Genomic DNA, 23,853 nt, shown 5'->3' with positions numbered 1-23,853 from the left:
TGAATTATCTAGTTTCTTTATGAGTGTTACCACCCAATTAGTTACCATAATGTTGCCAGTATTATATTCAAACAATTTTTATAGGAAAAATTTTGTATTACCTTGTTTTATAAGACAATTTGTCGCATTCGTTGCTTCATAATACTCGTCGCTGCCTCTAAGAAACGCGTGGGACAAAATAAAACTTGTACAATGAATAACTCTTACCATTTGGAAAGTAAATCAATATTTGTTTTATTATTGGAAGAAATATAGTTTGTTTATTTTATTATTTTATTCTATTAATAAGTAATAACCACCTCTGGTTATTACAATATCTTTAATAAGATTGGGCATCAATCTAATCAAATACCAAATTTTTCAAGATGTTTTTTCACTCTTCTTCCTTCTGTAAAATAAAGCTCTGCGATAGAGAGGAATATTTTAAAGAACAATGTATAGATGAGAATATAGAAAACTACAATCTGTATTTGTTAGATGCTTACAAATGTTTTTGATTACAGCCCCTTTTGTTTCTATTATTTCGGTTCACAACGACTTTCTGACTTCCCTGCCCAATTTGTCTCACAACAACTCAATGAGGTTGAGGTCTGGCGAGTGTAATTCTTTCAAATACTCTTTGCACAGCTCAGAAAAATGCTTGGGATTGTTGCCATGATAAGAAATAGACTTTATACCTATCAGTCGCTAGTAATATTTTTTAAAACCTACTTTTTTCAAAATCCTCTCAATTTTTAGCAGATGTGTAATCGCCTTTCCGTGAAAATAACCGAGCTCCTGTCGTGTTTTACAGTCAGGATTACAAATGGATCCGTTCTTCCTTTGACCAGCGCACAATCACTCTTCTGTTGGAGATAAAAACCTCAAACTTTGACTCATCACTCCATAAAATTCACTTCATGTTCATGCGTCCAATTTTTATGTTCTTGAAAGAGGTTTCTTCACTGCCACCCTTCCAAAAAGACCAGCTTCTCTCAATCTCCTCTACACTGTAGTACAAGTACTCAAAGGTAGCTAGATTCATTGAGAAGTGCTGCTATATTGTGGTTTTTTGAGGCCGTCCTAAACATTTTCTGTCGCCAAAGCTCCTGGTGGATGCATATTTTTTCACGTTGTAGTCCACGTCCAAGTATTTTGCCTAAACTATAAGGACTTGCGATTAACGCACGAGTTTAAGTACGATGGTTTTAGCCATTTTAAACTTTACAAGTATGAATTTGCGAGAACGAAATCAATTATTATACTAACTTCACCAAAACATGTCTTGGCCCAAAAAGTATGAATCACACAACGTTCTTGCGTATCACAGGGGTATCTGGGACTAAACTACCATCATAAACACCAAAGAAATAATTCACAGTTTGGTTTGGTTTCTAATACTTCGTTTCGACATTCGCTTGACAATATGAAAAATAAATTTGTTAAAGTATATTTTGAAATTTCAACATCATTTGATGTTTGATTTGTGAATTAATTAGGATATGGTTGAACATTCATTTTAAGAGTATTTTCTCTACATCTTCTTTTCCATAAATCGTGTCCAATCTATTTCAATGTTGTACATTTCATTTTAATAAATTATATCGAACGATTTCTCTAAAAGAAATGATTTCGCTGATAATCAGTATGTTTAATGTTTAAACTCTTAGCTTTTGGTTTTCTGATATTTCGTAGTGGAAATAAAATTTTCCGTTTATATATTCTTTTTGATAGAAAAGTACACACTATTTGAAAAAATAATAATCATTTTTTTCCACAATATCACAAGATTTAATATGCATTATTTTAGTTCAAAAAATGGGTATCTAGTTACAATATTATATTCGAAAAATAAGATTTTTGCGCTGTTGTTGGATTGAAATCCATATTATAAGTATTCTATAGGTTAAAAAATCGGTTTTAGATTAAAAAACTATAAAAAGAAAGAAATTCCAGTACATTTGTTTCAAAACAATTAAACAAATCGCAATATTTCAACCGCTTTCTTTGAATATAATTTAAATTTCAAGTTTACGTTGACCTAGGTCTATGTTGATCATAATGTAAAAATACAAAAGATATCTGAAGGGATAACAAATTATAAAGGACTCACAATTTCAAAATATTTACTGGTAAGTTTTGCGGTACTTTCTCGAAGCTGGCGGTTCTGCAATAGATATCCTTATGGTCCTTAGAACACCTGCACATATCTTGTTCTATATTTAGACACTTATAAAGAGTATCTTGCATAGAATCAGCCCTTTTCGAGGCTAAAAACACCACAAAAAACAGCACGTAGTGCGCGCAAAAGCCCCGCATGCTGTCGTAAGGGCAGCGCGCACTTTGTCGCGACGAGCGATGTGTATATTTTTGATCTCTCCTCTACGTAGACCGAGGGACTACTGAACTCCGGCTTTGGCTTTGGCATGGCATGATAGAGAACGGGCCACCGATCGCCATATGACCGGTTTGCGGACTTACCACGCGTGCTTTCTTTGACTTCATCGACAACAGACACTTTCTTGCAGGGAGATTATATTATGCAGGATCGCGGATGAACCGCTACAATCACGCCGAAGACGATCAAACCCGGTAGGAGACAGGGGATTTCATAATAAATCTGAATTATGTAGCTGAAACATTCCATATACAGAGTTATTTTACACTAATATGGAAATTATACAATACAAGTTATTCACAAAGATTTTTCCGAGTATAAACTGATATTTTTTTCTTAATAAATCGTCTCCATTTTAATTTTTTTTATAACAAAATAATTTAAAAAAAAACAGATTGAAATTGACGTTTTTTTCTATTTCTATTTGACAATTTGCGTATTTATATTAATCAATAGATTACCTACAACGCAAATATCAAAATAAAAAGCGGAAGCTGCATTAAAAGAAATCCTGAAAAAATGGAGGACAAACAAATACCATAATCAATCAAAGAACAAAACAAAACTCTCCCAACAATTGTCGAACTCTTTCAACAAATGTAATACCGGTATAAATCGTAAATGACATAATAAATTATCGAAATATTTGGTTATTATTTAAAATTGGAGCTCCACCCCAAACTTACTTCAAAATTTTTTACTTTAACAGTGGGGGAAACACATATTTTCCGGCATAACACTTATTATCTTAAGCATATTGAATGTCAATAATTATCCAATCATATCAGAATACGCGGTCATCTAGAGCAATAGCACATTACAAGTTAAATTAAGTTAGGTTAGGTTGCGCCAATGATATGACAACTTGTCCTCCCGGCGTACACAACTCCCAAGGATTGATAAAAGAAGAGGGTGGTTTAGTGAGGTGAGACTCCCACACAAAACTCACAGCATTGCACAGTTCGCTGTGAGGAAGGCATTAGCTTCCACCCCACCTCAGGGCAAAAAAAAGGTTAGGTTAGGTTACTTTATGTTAGATTAGGTTAGGTTAGGTTAGGTAAGGTAAGGTTAGATTAGGTTAGGTCAATCTTTGAAAGCTTATCGAAAAAAATGTATGTATTTCTCGTTTAATATTATAGGTATCGAGTTAAACATACTTGTAATTTCGTTGATTCTGATTTCGATGCACACATTCAAAACGTGGGGCGAGTCTGACGTGATGCACGTGATAATATGCCAAAATATAGCCGCCGTGATTATTACATGGATGGTTACATCGCGAAATTTCGGTTTAGACGCCTAACCACATTGTTGAAAATTCATAATAAGTAATAAAATGACTTTTTATTAATGAAAAAATATTTTCTTTTCCAACCGCTCCTTAGAAAATATTTCGCCCACCTTAATATAACTTATTTTATCCCCTAAAAGGATCTGAAGGGCAGTAAAAAAGTTTGGGGGGGGGCACTTCTAAATATTCACCAAATATTTCACTAAACTGAAATCTAGAACACACAAAAACAAAATAAATAATATTATATGTATATCAATTACCTTGTGATCATTTTTTACATAGGACAGACATCTCAGTATCTGCAAAATATATTGAAAGGTCTTCAATACCATAAACAAAATAAAACTGCATTAACAAACCATGAAATATCAAAAAATTATACATTCAATCATAAAAATTCAAAAATTTTTGATACGGAATCAATTCCAGGAAAAAGAGAAGTTTTAGATATGGTTGACATATAGCTGTCAATGATGAAAAAGAACTAAAAAATTTGAATGCAATTTGTAATTTTATTTTATGAATGTTTGATTGTGTTTTGATACCTCCTGTGAGTATTTTCAATAAATGATTACAATTTATGATAATTTTCCTCAGAATGTCTCTTTATGGCGACCTAAGCGATCTAAAAATCTATTGTTAACTGTGGCCTTCAAATAGTAGTGTATAAATTATTTATTTCGTCAAAAACATTACATATTACATAATCATACATCAAAAATTCATAATGTTCGAATGTATAATTTAGTAGATCTGATTTCGCAACTTTAAATGCCTATAACTCAGAAACGGGGAGTCGTATAAGAAAATTTATTTCAATGTCCTGGAACACTCTGTATAAATAACTAGTAACTGTAGAAAGTTCAAGCTAAAAATCAAGCTTACGATTTTTAACACAAATTCATAAGATGCAAAAAATCTTACCAAATACTCAAGCCCAAATTAACTTATTATCCTTATGAGAAATTGTGGGATTTACTCGTTGAAGATTTACTGTTTGCCAAAGCTTTTCGGTTAACTTTGGTTTTCAGAATTCATCGTTTCTTGTACTCGAAGCAAATCGAATGGCAATTATCAGATTGTCTTAGATAATATACTTTGACGACCTGTTTATGATTTAAGTATTGTTTAAAGAGGGTAAACAAGAAGCAGACATAAATGTTGATTAGAATTAAGTTGTATTATGCTATTAACAAAAACGAAATATACAAAGAAGTACGAAAACAAAGATAAATATATAAGATATCATTAGAAACATTAGGAGTTTGCCATTTCCGTAAAATTAAATATGTGTGGCGGTTAATTCCGAACTTAATTGCAGCGATCATACTATCTGAACGTGAAATATATTTAAGGAAATTCAAAATTACTTACTTTATATAATTAAACTTTATTTGCATCGCTAACAATAAATTGTCATGAATAATTACAGGGTATCGCTTAGAAATACTACAGAATTCAATAAACGAAGGTGGCTACTTAAGTTTTGAGATATGGCAACACTGATATGAATGTGTCAAATCTGACATTGACATCATAAAGTTTGACATATTAATGATGAACGTAGACAAAACGTGTTGTCATATAAGTGATATTTAAGTTGTTTATAGATACTTGAAAATATGGAATTAAATCGAGAAAATTTTCGACGTGGATTAAAAAAAAATATTAACAAACTATAAACGCGACATTTTCTCATAAATCAATTTATCTATTGTTGAAAATGAAAATCCGATCAGTTGTTTATATATTTTTCACAATGTAGTGTCTTTTTCAATTAAATGGTGTATTAATTTGAATACAACTTTTATTTTTTCTCTTTTAACGACATTTGTATTTCTTCTAGAGTTTTACCCTTCGTTTCGGGTATTAAATATAGCGCAAATATCGACGTTACGAAGGTAACGGACGCAAAAAAGAAAAACGGAGCGTATGGTCCAATATTAGAAGATAATAAATTAAATAGAACGTTACATAGTAACAACATTAGTCCGAAAAGAAATAAAAGCGCCATCATAGCTTTGGCTTTAATACTGGCAGAAAATAATTCTCCAAGCATCAAAGTCGGTATGACGCAACCGCCAAAAGAAAAACAAATTTGGTAAATAATAATCGCAGTGATCGGTAACCAATTGATTGCAGTTAAATCAAATTCCGGTATGAATTCGTCGACATAAAAATAAGTACCTAAAACGAATAATATCACACAACAACCTAATATAGACGCAGCGAATAAATTTCGTCGTTTAAATTTATGTATGATAAAAGCTACTACACAGAAATTTAAAATCACTGCGGATCCACTATAAAGCATCGATGATACTTGTGGATTAACTGCACCTCCTATTTTTTCTATAATAAACTGCGTGTATTGGCTTAAAACAGACGGTCCGCAAAACTGTTGAGAAAATCTTAAGAATATCGCAACTATTAATGCTTTTCTATTACTATATATACTTATCAGATCTCTCCAACTACCCGATTCCGACATTTGTCGTTGAACGTCATTTCTTAATAATATAAAATCGTTTTCAACATTCTTTTTTCTCGTTAAAAACATCAACGATCTTTTAGCGGCTTCTTCGTTTCCTTTCATCAAATAAAAATACGGTGATTCCGGCATGAAAATAAAAAATATTATAAACAAAATTGGAATCGGAAGAAAAATATAAGACGTTGTACTAACATCGAAATAACTTCCGACTAGGTTTACAAAAAACTGTCCGGTTAGCATCGAAGAAGCTATGGCGTTCCCCCAAACACCCCTTACTTCAGGTGAAGCAACTTCACCGATATACATAGGTAACGAACACCATAATAGAGCGCTAGAAATACCAGCGAAACATCTAGCTAAATAAAACGTATAAATATGTCTAGCAAACGCTGCAATCATTAAACTGATAGTTTGTGGTAATCCTACTAGAAGTAACGTTTTCTTTCTTCCCAATTTATCGGTCAAATTGAATAAAAAAAGACAGGATATAACCATAAAGGCAGGTTGGATTGTAGTTAATTGAGATGCCTCAGCTTCGGATATATCATAGTTCACTTTATCATTAACTAATTTTACAATGAAGGGTGATGTCCAAGCGAAACATACTCCATCTATTATACCAGCCAACGAACCTGGAAAAAAGAAAGTTTGTGATTGAAAAAATTCCTCAATTGATATAGTATTTGTCTTTATTAGTTTATCAATGAATTCCAAAACAAAAACTTTTTGCTAGTATTTTTCGCAAACGCTGTTGTATACTTTATAATTCGCTGCACATACATAATTTTTATCTCATATCTTATACTTGTGAAGCTACATCTACACTGCATCTGTATTTCGCCAGATCCGATCCGATCCGATTGCTCCTGGCCATCAGAGGCATGCCAAACACAAGAAATTTAACATAAGTGCCTACAACAGCCGTTCGTTGGGTGCGAGATTTCAGCTCCTCATTTATACATTCAAGAATTTCTAAACAATTATCCTTCAGATCTATTTAAATTAAGATCATACACCCAAACCTTCTTTATACGTGTCTTCAGTAGGATGTTTGTTTCTAACAAAATCCAACCCAAGTTGAGACCAAGTTAGACACTCACGTCGGACGACGTCGGACTTGATAGTCGCCAGATATCGGATCGAATCAGTTCGGAAGGAATACGGATCCAATGTAGCTGTACTCTAATCATGGTATGTACATAAAGCTTTCACTCAACGCTTTAGTGTTTGTGTAATAGCGGCTTAAAACGAACGTGTTTTTTTTTTCGTTCCGAAAACCATGTGTATCAGGAACAACTTATCAATCTCAAAGCTCTCGTTAAAATGAAGAAAACTCCAACTGAGTGATATAAGTTGTTGCAAGAGGCCTATGGGAACGATTCTCTATCTCGTGCGCATGTTTTTAAGTGGTGTAAATACTTTAGTGAGGGCCGGGAGAGAACTGAAGATGACTAGCACCCAAGTCGCCCTGTGACTATTTCATCTCCGGAAACAGTGACCAAAATCAACCAAATTGTGCGTGCAGATCGTCGAATGAGGCTGGATGATTGCCGATAAATAAACGGTTAGGTTTTTACGAGGAATTACACATGACAAAAGTCTATGCTAAGTTGGTCCAAAAAATCTGACTCCTGACCAAAAATTCTTGCGTCAACGAGTTGGCTCAGATTTCAGATTGGAAAGTTTAGGAAAAGATCTGCTTTGAAAGGGACCAGATTTGAATCGATGGAAGCGGTAAAGCAAAAACCGGCAGAGCTTCTAAAGGCGCTCACCAAAGAAGACTTCCAGCGCTGCTTCGATCAATGGAAAAAACGTATTAAAATGAGTGTGGCGATGGGAGGAAAGTATAAAGGGAGCATTCGAATGAAGAATAATGTTTATAATAAAACCCTTTTTCGCAACCAGTCTCGTTATTTAATAGCCAGACCTCGTATCTTCGTCTGCAAATGAAACTTAAGGAAAGATTCGTTGTTTCGTTTCAAAAGTATAGTGGAACATTCTGATTTGATCTACAGTTATGAATCGACGCAAGAAATTAAACTCATTTTGCTTAAACTAGGTTTATAAAACCTGAGGAATGTCCATACGAATTCGCTTTTGGTCGTAAATGATGGTTCGGAGTGTCGGAACACAATTTTTAACTCATTCATCGACTCCAGACAAACCTTGAAAGTAATGGTGAGAGCTAAAAATTATTGAATTTGTTTTTTCTACTTATCGTCCATTGACGTAGACCATTCGTTTTCAAACTATTTTCTATCGTAGACCACTTTCAAAATTTTGGTGGATCCGGTTAAGCTACATTACTACCAAATACCAATTATCAAAAAAAAGCAAAGCTGGCCGATCGAAAAAGTTCTCAATTCAACTTTACTTTTTAGAAATCTATCAAATAAATTTACATGGACCCCCGCTTACGATTTTTGACCCCCACTTTTACTCTCGCGCCACGTAGACCTCCGTCGACTCTCCCGTGGACCCCTGGTGGTCCACCTGGTCCATTTTGGGAATCACGAACGTATATCATGAAGCCGATCCTCTTATATTATTTTATTAGGAACTAAGCTATTTATATTATGTTTTTTATATATTCGTGAGCAATTTCTTTATATAGTTTTCTTAACCTTTTGTAGCCGTTTTTTATGGTCAATTTCTAAGGTTTTTTTATTTGTTAACAGCAAATTAGAAATTTCAAACATTTTGGATATGAATAAAGTGTGAAAAGATGAGTCTCTAGCTGCCGTAGAAGTTAGTAAACAATCTGAAGTTGTAATGAACACACCGACATAAAAAAGTAAACCAAACAATAAATTCAAATAAATTATATAAAGTGATAGTTATGACATAGTTTAGTGAATAGTTAAGTCTTAGTGGATAGTGTGAGTGAATACTGATTAGTTGTATTTAGTGTTTAAATAAGTTTAGTAAATATGTAAAGTATATAAATCCACACCATTATATTTTGTTTAAGTATAAATGATGTGTAAAATTATTTTCGAACATAATAACACACTATAAAGCAGAAAAAATCAAAATTTTTATAATAATATCGAATAATAAATCTTGTGTTACCATTTTTCAGAAACATTAAATCAAAAAAACACTTTGTACTAAGTCTTTCATCAGTTCTCAAAAGGTTTGAATCAACTCAGAAAAAAAACTTTTTTGATATTCCTCGTATTTGTCGAAAACTGATAGTTTTTTTTATTACCAAATTTTACATTGAGACATTCACATTAAGGTAAGGAAAAAATAATATAAAAATAAATTTACTTACTAAGAAGAATAGCTAAAATTTGAGGCCAAACACATGCATCCTCGAAACCATTTTTGGTATCAGTTTTTCCAGTTTGCTTCGGTTTTATCGTGGTTTGCGTGGTTTGGGTCATGTTTAAAGTTAATATAACTTAATTATCCATTGTTCATAAGCAATTGAACAAACCATTTAAATTATTTCATATTATATACGGATGAAAATCTTATATTTATTTCAAGATTACATAAAATTTTCCTAATAAAATAAAACAAATTTGAAAAGTTAAACAGATTTGTATTTAATTTGGACTTTAATTGTAATGAAAAACACTACAGGGTGTTCACCTAATTTACGAATAAATATCTCATATATAATATATTTCAAAATAACAAAAATGATTAAGAAATTAAGAAATCTATTGCATCCCAGCCAACATTTATTTTCCAAGGATTGTCTCAAAACTTAATAATAAATTTCAGCACCACCGACTTCAGTTCTATACAGTAAGGTGCCAGGAGTCAAACATTGAGCTTCAAAAAATATACATTCTCTTTATTCACCTCTTTGGGTTCCTTGAAGTGTCCATCAAGAACGCAATCTCCTGTTAGAACTTTTAGTACATACCTGGGGATTATTATTAGCCCTATTGTGTTCTTTCAATTATCCAATCTTTTCTTCATTCATTATAAACAATTTCTTCTAATTTTGTATTGGTGCTGATATCATAGAAGCGTTCTATCTCTCAAAGTGGTTGGTTCCGAGGCGATACACCCTTTTCCTATCTAGTACTGGTGTTTTTACCCCATTCTTTTTTGTTATTGTACTATAGTAAATTTTATGCGTTAAATCTTGTGACATGTTATCTGATAAGTGAAAGAGAAGTAATATCGCTCTTACGAATCTTTTGGCTTCCATTTTCCCCAGCAGCTCTCCAAGCACATAACTTTTGTAACATTGAAAAAAAGCTAGTATGAGAATGCACGTAATCTCTGAATTCACTTTGATGTGGTTACCCGGCCACCTCAGGGTACCAGCAATCAATAATTTGGATCAAGAGCACTACTCCTTGTGTAGGACTACAATCTATATATATAAACGGCTCAATGGGCATAATAATCTTCAGGCTTGGAGTCGCTCTACAGCTTTCTTCCAATTATTTTAGTACATAGCTGCTTCACGTCTATACTTTCTAGGCCATATAATACGAAATATCAATCCTTCAACTGTTTATTGAGGGTAAGATCAAAGGCCGGAGAGGGGTCGGAAGAAGCAAAATGTCTTGGCTGCGAAATATCAGACAAAGGACTAGCGTACACAATATACAGTAGTTAATACTGGATATAGAGAAATAAATGAAAATTCAAAACGTAAATTTGCATTAATGGATTGCATTAGAAGAAGAAGATGCTTTCTAAATCCTCTTCATATGTTTGCATCTATTTTTTTTGTTCTTTTCTTATTCGTTGCTGCTTTCCTTAATAAGAATCTTTTCACTCAACTATCTGCTTTCATTCTAGCTATATGAAGACTTTGATCTCATAAACCCTTTCAGCTTGACCATAAATTAATTTGATCTCTATGTTCGTTCTTCGTTTTCACTTAATCTTAATAGTCCTTCTACTCCTTTGACGATTTCCCTGGTTTCAATTTCTTGGTTTGTCACTCCCAGATACTCAAACTGCTGCACTTTATCAAATCTTTACTCCCAGTTTTGCTCTGTTCTCACTTTTGATTGGTTGCATAGTCCATATTCTTCTACTTTCTTTTTAAATAGTAGAGACATTTTTTCCAGATCCTTTTTCGTTCTATTGGTAACAACTTATACTTGGGATTATTTTTGGTAAAAAGTTAAACAATTCTGTTAATAGTTTCGACAGCTACTTCATTCTTGGTGTTGTTTAGTGTTATTTTCACCAAATGTACTATTTTTTTTAGGTATTCCTAGAGCTGCTGACGTCTGGAACGATATTTTATAGGTTTCCCAAAAAGTAATCAAACCATAATCAAGAAATTCAGAAATATGGAGGTCTGAAACAATCGAATAGATTTCTCATTCCACAAACTGGACTTAAAAGGTTTTTTATTGAGCAAAATCGAGATAGGGAGAGTTATTGGCATGTGATTTAGACCCCGAAGAACAACTCATGACAGCTCTTGTCGTGTCTACAAGAAAACAAAGAACAGAGCTCTCTTAGTGCAAGACTGTCCATCGACATAGGCTACGACTACTCACATTAAATATTCTTAAAACCAGAAGAGGTAAGCCGTATAGTTCTTAGATCACTTTGTACAGTCATTGCTATCTGACTGGTAAACATTAAATTAAACTTTTAGCGAAGTTGATTCCTCAACATAACTGCCATCATTTTGACAGTGGTTCGTCTACATAATCCTGGGTCTTTTACTTCCACTCTCAGCATTGATTTTTTCGTAGATCTTTCATTTATTACGTAGAAGTCTATCAAAAAATAATACCCTCATTATATATTATACAAATTTTATTACTATATACTCACAAACTATTTTTATTAAATAATGGATGACATTCGCGACAATCGGTCATCTCAAATGAATGTTGTAAAAACAAAGGATTGTTATTCGTATAGCAAACTAAATTATGTACATAATCAAATGTTAGCAATGTAAATCATAACATTTGCGTCAAAATGAAATATTTTCCTATTTACATTGAGATTCTGATAAGAAAATATATAGCTTCCTTAGAATTATTCATCAAAAATGAAAATACCATTGTCTAATACTTAAATTTAATGCATAATATATATTATTGCTATTTTTAATTTATCTCGCTGCGTATTTCCAATTGAATTGAATTGACTATGTGGATAAAGGGGTTTTCAACACAAACAGGCCATCCCCCTACCTGCATTCAACGCAGAACCCTTTGTTTGTTTCTGTAGTTTTTCTCTTTTTCACTCTTTTTTTATTTATTTGTTTTTCATTTCAGCCTATTGCAGTATACATCAATTTATCATCAACCACAATTCCAGCCATACCGAAGAGTATGGCTCACCCACTGTTCAATAAGTTTCCTTGTTCAATAAGAATTTTTTTAGTTATCGTTACTTGGCATTGTATTAACATTAAAATCAAATCTAAAGATCAATTAGCAACTTACATATCACACTCAACAACATCCTTAAATTTTGTATATAAATTAAAGTATTGTTACGAAAGAAAAAGGCCGGTCCTGTCCAGCTACTATCGAAATTGAAAAATTCGGCGAATTCGCGTGGCGCTTTTCGAACGACGTCTTTCACTCGTTTGATGTTTATTTATATATATTCTTTTCACTAGCAGACGATTTATTTACAGTATTACTTCTAAATAATTTCTAGGAAAGTCTATTTATTCATTTGCGTTGTTCTTCAAAAGTGGGCCGAAAAAAACGGGGATTATTTTGAGAAATAGACAACAGTGTAAGTTTTTCAACGATGATTTAATTAATAACAATAAACAATGGGAATCTTGTATTCGTCTACAACTTTTGTATAAGTCATGTTTAAAGGATTCCTTTTTTATCAAGCGGATGAAAACGTTTTCCCAGAAGCTTTGGTCCAAACAATAAAAACTTGAAATTTCGATTTTATTTGTTGAATACGTTTTGTTGTATCACTGTCAACTGTCTTTGCTCTAAATCGTACAAAAAGAGTCTCTTGTCCTGACAATAATTTCGCAAATAGTTAAAGATAAAAGCCTAGAGCTTGTGGCTGTTAAACCAAAAGACCAAACTACGAATCGAAAGCCACAAAGACTTACTTAGAATATCTTCATATGTACCACTTTTAGATATTGTATGTGCAGATTTGATTTTAATCAGATGTTTTAAACGATTTCGAATTGCTTTTATTATTTCCTGAATCCATCACGAAATTAAGAAGTGCTGAGCTGGATAAAGTAATTCAATGCTTCATCAACAGATTTTAGTCTTTGTTGAGTGATAATAGTAAATTATAAAGCTAAAAGAGTGGAAATACCTGTGGATATTGATTTTGAACTTCTGTAGGTCGTAATGTTCGAGAATGACTTGATTATGTTAGACAGCATTTGACATGGTAGTATCGAGGTAACAGAGTCAGGTAGGCGACCTTTCTTCTAAGCTTTAAGCTGTCCAAGTTTCTGTTCAACTGTGAATTAACTACAAGTCGAGTTACTTGCTTCTGTGTGAGCAATATTCCAAATATAGACTAATCTAGGCCTTGTAGAGGATTCGAAACTGTTGCCGAGTATATAGCTTTTTGGTCTAAAAGAGGGCTCCACGTTTTGTGAAGCTACCTTGGCTAAATCGCCCACGTGACTACGCCAGATCATATTGCTTACACCCAATAAGGGAATTTGCAGTGATGGTGATATTTTATGTTCAGGCAAGATCAATCTGAGCGGCAGTACTAGCCTTCTAGCCTTTTTTGTAAAAAAAGCAGCCTGCGTCTTTACTGCAATAAACTCTAGAATGTTTTCAAGATTGGTGGTGGTGGTGATCTGTTGCTGTCTACGAATTTGGGTGTTAGCCTAGTTTTTTGGGTCGGTTGATTTGAACGACGACTTCAGGGTGCTATCGTTAAGTAGATCGTTGATGTACAGGAGACAAGGGAAACATCAGCGTTGACCTCAAACCTTTCTGAGGTGTGTCCATCGATAACGACCTGGATAGATCGGTCTTTGAGAAAGATATTAAGTGAGAAAATGAGACAATTTGTGATATATCTCCTAGTATTCCAGCAGTTGAGGATGTGACTTGACGTGGTGTATCTTCATTATAGGCAAAAATTTATTAACCATATGTTTTAAAAGGAAGGCCAGACTAATACATCCCAACTTTTGGTAATTGAATTTATTCAAATATATATAATTATCTACTTTGTTCTAAAGATTTTGTATTTAAAATATTGGAATCTTCTCTTGAAGTGTACATACGATGATATTATAGCATCTACTATACTATATAATAAATAAATAAATAAATAATTTAATAAAAATGAGAAACATATTATCAGATACAACGTATGTTGCAATAGTTTTGGAAATTTAGAAAATTTGGAATAGTTTAAGAATAAGTTGTAAAATGGCTTCGTAAACAAAAAATTATTGATTTTCTTGATATCAGTAATACAACTCCTTTTTGATATCAGTTGGAAATATAAAAACGATTAATAATTTGGTTGGACAGATCCTTTAGCTTGACGTGGTTCGCATTTTTCAAAACCAAAATATCCCACGCAACAACATTTACCGTCCAAACTCGTTTGGTATTGCCTAGAAAAATTATACGAGCTAGGCAAGAAAAATAAAGTTCGTTAAAAGCTGGTGCAGACAAGATCTTCATGGGACCCGAACCCCTCTATGTTATAAGCTGCAGAACAATAGAAAAAGCACTAGAAAAGAAGGTAGATAGGAGCAAAACCAATCATTGGGACAACCTACAGCGGATGAAATGGACAAAGACGCTAGTTAAGAGCAAAACCAATTATTGGGACAACCTACAGCGGATGAAATAGACAATGAAGGTAGATAGGAGCAAAACCAATCATTGGGACAACCTACAGCGAATGAAATGGACAAAGAAGGTAGATAGGAGCAAAACCAATCATTGGGACAACCTACAGCGGATGAAATAGACAATGAAGGTAGATAGGAGCAAAACCAATCATTGGGACAACCTACAGCGGATGAAATAGACAAAGAAGGTAGATAGGAGCAAAACCAATCATTGGGATAACCTACAGCGGATGAAATGGACAAAGACGCTAGTTAAGAGCAAAACCAATTATTGGGACAACCTACAGCGGATGAAATAGACAAAGAAGGTAGATAGGAGCAAAACCAATCATTGGGACAACCTACAGCGGATGAAATAGACAAAGAAGGTAGATAGGAGCAAAACCAATCATTGGGACAACCTACAGCGGATGAAATGGACAAAGACGCTAGTTAAGAGCAAAACCAATTATTGGGACAACCTACAGCGGATGAAATGGACAAAGACGCTAGTTAAGAGCAAAACCAATTATTGGGACAACCTACAGCGGATGAAATAGACAATGAAGGTAGATAGGAGCAAAACCAATTATTGAGACAACCTACAGCGGATGAAATGGACAAAGACTGTTCTAGGAAAATATATTCAGATAAATTTGTCAACCTAAATAAGAACAATCTACGAATACTAGGAGTTCGCCTTAACAAACCCCTGTAGATTTTGTTGCACAGAGGACGAAACCTCTTTCCACATTCTTTCGAAGTGTTAAACACTGAGGAGCTCCAGGGCTCTCCACCTGGGAGCGCTCGACATAGAAGACGAAGATCTCTGGCAATTAAAGCCATCCCACATTCTAGACATTTTAAAAAAAGTGGGATTAACAGATCAGGTGTAAACACTGGGTTCTTCAGTATCGCAGCAAGAAAGGGGGACGCAATAGATCCTTTGGATCGCAGTGTATACAAGACCCCAAATCTATACATACATACAACTGAATGTGAAGATGGAATACCATGTCTAAATCTCCCAAAAAATGGAAAAACAAGAATTTTTAACCAAGAAAGTCTGATGAGAAGATCAAAAGACAGAGTCTGGGATTCCCTAAAGAAATTACCGCGTAAATATAAATTCAAGGAGTATCATATCTCGAGAATTAGCAAGAAATGGTCAAATCAATTAGCACGAATATTAAGATGTTGTTTTCAACTAAGGGGGATAAAAAATACTTCACAATTACCAATTCGGAAATGAAAGGAAGCGATGTTTTTCAAACTAACAATATAGAAGATAATGAAAAACATAAAGAAAAAGCAAAATTCGCTGACAAAATTCTGATCTGGTGCGCGATTTTGTCAAGAGGGATCTCCAGACAGACAGATTTACAACTGTCTCACTAAATTAAACGATCTTATTCGTCATCATCACGTTGGAGACTATATAACGTTTTGGTCGAACTTAAGCATCCTGCCAAAACAAGAGAGCCTTTCCAATTTAACTTGGGCTCGTCAAATTAACGATTTTTGGGCACTTTTATTAGGCAAAATGTATGAATGAGGTAGTAGAGTTTTTAGAAAAATACGCGAAATAGATGTTCGTAGAAAATGATCTTGAGGAACACAGCCCCTTCCATTTAGCTTAAGTTATTAACTTTTTTAGAGAGAGAAATATAGAAAAATGCTTTATTGACAAAAAATTGTTCAAATTTTTAGACAAAACCTTGTAAAAAACTAAGAAACAAACATACAATTATCTTATCTAAATAAAGACACAAATAAGTCGCTAAATCGTTAATTATGGCAAATAAGAAAAGATTAATTGATTTATTGATATTTTGTGCCAAAACTATCTTGACATACGTTACATCTAAAACAAAAATAAAAGTAATAAACTCTTCCGACTTTGTTCCTTGTGATTATTCTTATTTTTCTATTGAGACGAAAAGATTTTTAAATATGGAAGAAGTTAAAGCGACAGAAAGGACATCGAAGACTATTTTTAACAAAAAAAACGTCGAATGAAGTAGAGTATGGAATGTGTTGACTATTTTGTAAAATTAAAAACTATAGTAATTATGTGAAATATGTATTCAAGAAACCAAGATGATCAAATATCTCAAAATTCCAATGAATTTTTGTTTGCGTTCATTTATTGATACAATCAACTTCATTGCGTTTTATCAGCCTTCAGTTTTTTGCTTAAATGACTTTTGAATTTCTTCCAAAGTTTTACCTTTAGTTTCCGGTACTAAATAAAGTGCGAGTATAGACATAACGAATGTAATTGAAGCGAAAAAGAAAAACGGAGCGTACGTTCCAACACTAGAAGTCAATAAATGAAATATCATATTAACTGCGAATAAATTGATACCAAAAACAAATAATGACACCATCATGGCTTTAGCTTTAATACTAGTAGAAAATAATTCGCCCAGCATCAAGGTCGGTATGACTGCACCGCCATATGAAAAAGTAAATCGGAAAGAAACAACAGCGGTAAGCGGTAACCAACTAATCGAATTTAAATCAAGCTCAGGTAAGTATTTATCTACGTAAAAATATGTTCCGAAGACGAATAATATCAAACTACAACAACATAAAGATGAAGCGTAAAGAATTTTACGTTTGAATCGATCTACTATGAAAGCTACTGCGAAAAAATTAAAAATAAGACCGGACCCGCTGTAGAGTATAGAGGAAACTTGCGGATTTAATTTACCTCCCGCTTTTTCAAGTATAAATTGCGTGTATTGGGACAAAACTGAAGTTCCGCAAAACTGTTGAGAGAATCTTAAAAAGAATGCAATCAAAACAGCTTTTCTATTACTTCGTATATTAATCAAATCTTTCCAGTTACCCGATTCAGACATTTGACGATTCACATCGTTTTTCAATTTAATCAGATCATCATCTACATTCTTTTTTCTCGTTAAAAACATCAACGATCTTCTAGCGGCTTCTTCGTTTTGTTTCATCAAATGAAAATACGGTGATTCCGGCATAAACGTGAAGAATATAAAAAATAAAATTGGTACTGGGAGGAAAATATAAGATGTTGTGGCAGCATCGAAATAACTACCGATTACATTCACAAAAAATTGCCCTACGAATACCGAAGAAGTTAGAGTGGTTCCCCATACGCCTCTAACTTTCGGAGAAGCAACTTCTCCTATGTACATTGGCAGCGAACACCACATAAGGGAACTTGCGATGCCGGCAAAACCTCTCGAAACATAAAATACGTAAATGTTTTTAGCGAAAGCAGCGAGCAGTAAACTTATTATTTGAGGTATGCTCATCAACAGTAAAGTTTTCTTTCTTCCCAATTTATCTGATATGTTGAATAAAAATAGACAGGAAACAACCATAACTGCTGGTTGGATCGTAGTTAATTTTGAAGCTTCATTTTCGGTAATGTCATAATTCACTTTATCTTCGACTAATTTCACGATGAAAGGTGATGTCCAAACGAACAAAACTCCATCCATCATACTTGGTAACGAACCTAAAAAATGTAATAATCACTGTGAGGAATTTACGTCCAATAATAGTATACTAATTAATGAATGGTAATGTAGGTCATAACTCACACAGTTTGTGTAATTCATCAAGTGAGCTATGACCATCAGGGGCGGATCCAGGGATGATAAATAAATATACATAGTAATTATTAATAAGTATTATTATTTTATAAAATGTATCACATGCTCTATTTCTTTCATTATCATTATTCGTCTTATTACATTATTACCAATCTTTTCGAAAGATAAATGAAAGACTAGCGAAAAACCGTCAATTACCTTCTCTTTCTAAACATGAAATCTTGTAAGCTCAATAATTTAACTACCTACCTAATACGAGGATATATAGAAAAATTATTAGCCTACTTTTGAACCAAACAAAATTTCAATGTCAAAATATTCTCTGCATCGTCTCTAGACCTAGTTAAGAAAAGGTATGATAGTCGGACGGAGCCAAATCTGGTGAATAATGAGATTTGTGTGCAGGGGCGTTGTCCGAAACACCTTTGGATAGCTTTCCACGTCTTTTCTCTTTATTTTTTTCCCGTAGAGTGATCAGTAATGTCGAATAGTAATCTCCAGTTATTGTTCTACCCTTATCCAAAAAATTAATCATGATTACTCCATGGCAATCCCAAAAAACTGAAGCAAGAACTTTTCCAGCAGATTTTTGTACACGAAACTTCTTAGGTCTTGGAGAACCAGAGTGTCGCCATTCCATCGATTGTTGCTTTGTTTCTGGATCGTAGAAATGTACCCAAGTCTCATCCATAGTAACAATTCGGTTTAAGAAGTCTACATCTATTTCAAATCAAGCACAGATCGAACGCGATGCTTCTACCCTTGCACGCATTTGGTCAACATTCAAACAATTGGGGATCCAGTTCGTAGCAATTTTTCTCATGTCCAAATTGACTATGACTATATGATGAACGCGTTCGTATGAAATATTCAGTGCTTCAGTTATCCGTCATGAACTGCATCGATATTTTCAGGCACTGATCCCGATCGGTCATCATCTTCAATGAAAAATACTTCTTCTGAAGCTTGCAGTCCAATTTTTCACGGTCGCATACGAAGGACATTCATCACCAAGGTTATCAAATATATCTTCGTAGAATTCCTTACTTCTTAACCCTTTTAAATACAGGTACTTGATGATGTTTTCTGTTATTAATGAAATATATAGCTCACTTGACAATAAATTTCAAGCGGCATCAGTTTTTTGTAATTCATATGTGGTTGTATCTAACGAAAAGCGTTTGAGTCCACCAAAAATTGTAATAACCTCCCTCGCGAACAAACAAGCAATCGAACAAACATTTCCCAGAACTTACTGACACGGTTGGAGCAAAATGAGTCGATTTTTTTATGAAACTTGGATCCACCATCAAAAAAATAGTCAAGACATTATTTTAAAGGGCGAACTGTCTCCGAAAAATACGAAGATCGTTTCATCGGGAAAAGTGGTGTCCACCGTTTTTTGGAATAGTCGTAAAAGACTGTGTTAATCGACTAGGTTCCACCAATCATTTCTCGCCAATTTAAACAAAGAAACTACAAAAAATTGATCGCATTTAAAAAAAAAGTGTTCTACATCAAAATAACGCATCTTGATCATGAAATTATGATTAATAAACTAGATTATTATGGTATCCGAGATGTTCCTTCAAATGGTTTGTATCTTACCTTGAATGTAGAAAACACCTGGTAAGCGCTAATTGTAAAATTTCGAGTAATTCACCAGTTGGTAGTGAGGTATCTCAAGGCCAAATTCTTTTTTTTTTTTTTTGGTATTCATTAATGTTGTCACAGACTTACGAATTAATGGTAAATTCACTTTATTTGCTGTTCACACCACTATTAAATCTTGGTCTAATGCGAACAGGCTCTGTTTAAACTATGGATCAGGATCTGAATGTTTGGAAACTAACCCGGATCACATCATTGTTCATGATGATGGAATTAATCGGGTCGTTGTCATATGATATGATCCTTTCTACTCTGGTAGACCAGTAGGTTAATGCGATCAGCTGCCTGGTATCTTCATTTTTCTATGGCTTTTATTACTTATTCTCCTTAAATGGCTGTCTACTATCAAGTCTAATAAGCAGCATAATTGATAGGTTACAGAGGTTTACAGCTGATTGACTTACCTATTTTATGTTAAATTTTCCCACCAATAAACCTTCTCCCGCCAAAGTTAATTCCAGTGGGAAAACTTCCTTGGCGGGAATCTTTACATTTATTCCTTGACTACTAAATTATAGAGTGAGCAATAAGGGAACGGCCTCTTGTCCCTATTTAATATGTTCTTAGATTGAGCAATTTCAATTATAACTGGCAGCGCGATCGGCAATATTCGATTTTTCGGTTTTTCCATATTTCAAATGAGCTAAATGCTCTTTAAACCGGACATTACTGGATCTTTTAGTCTGTCCAATATACTTCCCGTTCTCCACTCTTTTCCAAATTTGATATTTTATCCTTAGGATTACCCAACAATTGTTTTAATGTACCGTTGGATTTATAAACCAGTCCACTCTGTTAAATACTCCTCCCAATCCCTTTGTATAAACGGGATTGAAAGAGCAATTTTTTCTTGTTTTTCATTTTGGAAAAAATAGAGATGTCTCAAATCTATGTCAATCAATGTACCTGCACGGATATTTTGAGTTGAGTTCCAAAATAAATTGACTGATTTGCTTTTCAAAATGACTCAGAAACAGCTCAGCCCCAAACGGTGACAGGCAATTGCCCATTGCTGTTCGTTCGACTTGTTCAAAAAATTCATTATTGTACTGGAAATAGTTTTGCTCCTTATATATTTTTGTTAACTGTGAATATCTTTTATTGGTGGTATAAAACAGGTAATTCGAGTTAATTGTAATCAAATTTACCTTCAGTCTCTGAAGACGAAAACTTGGTTATCGAAACGCATGTCAGACAGTGTAATTGTGAGTGTTGGTGTAGTGAATCCGGTATGAATATCGCCAACGGTTCCAGAAATTTCAATAAATTGCTTATTATTTGTCTGCGAGTATATTTCCAGTTTCTGATTTTTCTCGTAGAAGGAAAACTTTGAGAAACGAAGTTTCTGATTATTACGTTTAATTAAGTAAAGTAAGTTTCCATCTTGTAAGCCGGTTTTTTTTTCTTATTAATGATTATTGATAATTGTTTTTAAGATAAAAATAAATATTATTTTTAAAAAAACAGTGCCGGAAACTGAAAGTTATCAATTTCAGATAAAAGTGCGTTTTTTATTCACATTGTTTTGTTAAATTTATTATTAATAAACAAATAAAAATACCCATGTACACTTAATATTTTATTTCAATACAAAAGAAAACAATTCGTGGTTTTTAAAAACAATCAAAGGTTATCATCGCCGTATTTTCTAATCTAAATTTATCACAAAAATACTTTACTATTAAAAGCGGTTTTTTTAATATTTTTCTATAGAGAATTATCTAAAAACAAAGCAATTAGGACCGTTACAATCATATACTAGAAATGCGAATATATTTAAGAATCCTTATTAAACGTTTCTCACTGGAAATGTTTTTCGTTTAATTAGAAAATTGAATAAAAATGCTACCAAACCGATAAAGCTGGAATTGCATACTGAGCTTCATACGCGCATGCTTTTGATAATCCACGTCGTTAAGCGGACTTAACGGTTGTTTATCCTTCAACGAAGGACAAAATCTCAGTCAGGTGGTAATATATATAATAATAAGAAATAAACTCACCCACTAGAATAGCTAAAATTTGCGGCCAAACACATCCTTCTTCGCAACTATGTTCAATGTGCTTCTTTTCAGTTTGTTTTGAAATGTTTATCGAATTTTTTCCCATTTTTATACTTAAATGTGATCAATTAACGATATTCAACTATCCATTTTTCACAACAAAAATCGAATAAATCGTCTAAAATATTTTTTATACAACAATTATCTAATTTATTTTAGGAAGATTTAAAGCTTGTTTGAAAAAGTTGAATAAATCAAAATCAATATTTATTTTAGTTGAGATTACAACAAACAATGGGACGTACAAAAAAGAATTGTTCACTTTTTTTTTAATGATAAACTTTGACATGCATTATTCCATTACGAACCCAACAGTACATCGGATTAATATTATAAAAAGTATGAGTATGTTTACTCCATACAATTGACCTTAAACTTAACGTCATACCGAAATAAATTAAAATCAAAGTTATAATTTTATGATGGCTTACTGTTACTTCATAGTTCATTATTTAAATATTTTTTTCATGCTATAGGGAAGCAAAGATTTCGATAAATATCATCAACTTTTTATCTACGACTTTTTAGCTATTGACTTTATGTCATAAGCATAATGTAATAAGGAAAATAAGGTTATGTTATATAAGATAATATATAAAAAATAAATTTGGAAGGAACACTAATTTAAATCAAAATCAAACACGAAGATATTGTGTTGATTTGATAATAGTGAACGTCGTGGATTTAAAAAATTGTTTTTATGATGCCATTGATATAACGTGCTATTTTTACATGTAGTCGGAGTAGTAGACACTGTTTATTCTTCAAAATACTTTATTGAACATATTTTCTGTTAAAAAAATTAGGCACTTACCTTAAAATGATGGTAGATTCACAGATAAAACAATTTCAATCAATACCTTTTTTATTAAGTAGTTGATCGGCGAACCAGTTGGTTCAATCTGATAATTATAAATATTAATATTCAATAATCTATTGTATCCGTAAACTTTACTTTGTAACAGAAATGAATTTCAAATGAAAATTAAAATTCATATCAACCCCACTCTTAACATCCTAATGTTAATACTCATTAGAAGTATAAAAATGTAAATTACTTAATAATAAGTTTTTTACTTCTACTCATTCTTATCTTTAAGTAGTTGTCTCCCTAAGCTTAATTTGCAAACATTTATTTGATATACTTAATGTTTCGTTATGTCAAATTTTTATTGCGTTCTCAACCAATTCTTTTTTTGTAAACACGTTTAATAAACTTTTCGAAATTAAAGCAAATTTTTATTTCAATATTATATTATTCGTACAATCATTAGGAGCTATCGAAAAATATTATTTTCAACACGTTTTGACTGGTAAACGTGTTATATCACATATTTACGAGTTGACTTTAAAATATCATTAATACTATTAAAACAACAATTTTTAACATTTACAGTCAAAGGAGAAGAAAAAATACAATCGAAATTGAAAAACAACATTTTTCTCATTCATATTTATATATAATTTAAAATTGATATCAGATCATTATTTGTGTGATATTGTATACACAATTTTGTTTTGCGCCATCTATTTATCAAACTTGAAAGCTTTTAATTCCATGAAGGGAAACACACAGATTATAATAGTTGAATTATAATTGTAT

At 32.9% G+C, this 23,853-nt stretch overlaps 2 protein-coding genes across 2 annotated transcripts; both read right to left on the bottom strand.

Moving 5' to 3' along the window:
* Nucleotides 1-1,746: 1,746 nt before the first annotated feature.
* On the bottom strand, nt 1,747-9,626 carry LOC130896732 (facilitated trehalose transporter Tret1-like). The gene is made up of 2 exons (XM_057805016.1): nt 9,443-9,626; nt 1,747-6,797 (listed from the first exon to the last, which is right to left on the bottom strand). Exons 1-2 carry the CDS (start codon nt 9,552-9,554, stop codon nt 5,479-5,481), a joined length of 1,431 nt encoding a protein of 476 aa, XP_057660999.1. The 5' UTR covers nt 9,555-9,626; the 3' UTR covers nt 1,747-5,478.
* A 4,632-nt stretch (nt 9,627-14,258) lies between these two features.
* Nucleotides 14,259-23,477, bottom strand: LOC130896414 (facilitated trehalose transporter Tret1-like). Its single transcript, XM_057804477.1, has 3 exons — nt 23,065-23,477; nt 22,191-22,368; nt 14,259-18,419 (listed from the first exon to the last, which is right to left on the bottom strand). Exons 2-3 carry the CDS (start codon nt 22,294-22,296, stop codon nt 17,095-17,097), a joined length of 1,431 nt encoding a protein of 476 aa, XP_057660460.1. The 5' UTR covers nt 22,297-22,368; nt 23,065-23,477; the 3' UTR covers nt 14,259-17,094.
* Between the last annotated feature and the right edge of the window lie 376 nt (nt 23,478-23,853).

Source organism: Diorhabda carinulata, chromosome 7, assembly GCF_026250575.1.
Source record: "Diorhabda carinulata isolate Delta chromosome 7, icDioCari1.1, whole genome shotgun sequence".
Taxonomy (NCBI): Eukaryota; Metazoa; Arthropoda; class Insecta; order Coleoptera; family Chrysomelidae; genus Diorhabda; species Diorhabda carinulata.
Note: the sequence above shows the minus strand (reverse complement) of the source record. Positions and strands in the feature narration are given on the sequence as shown.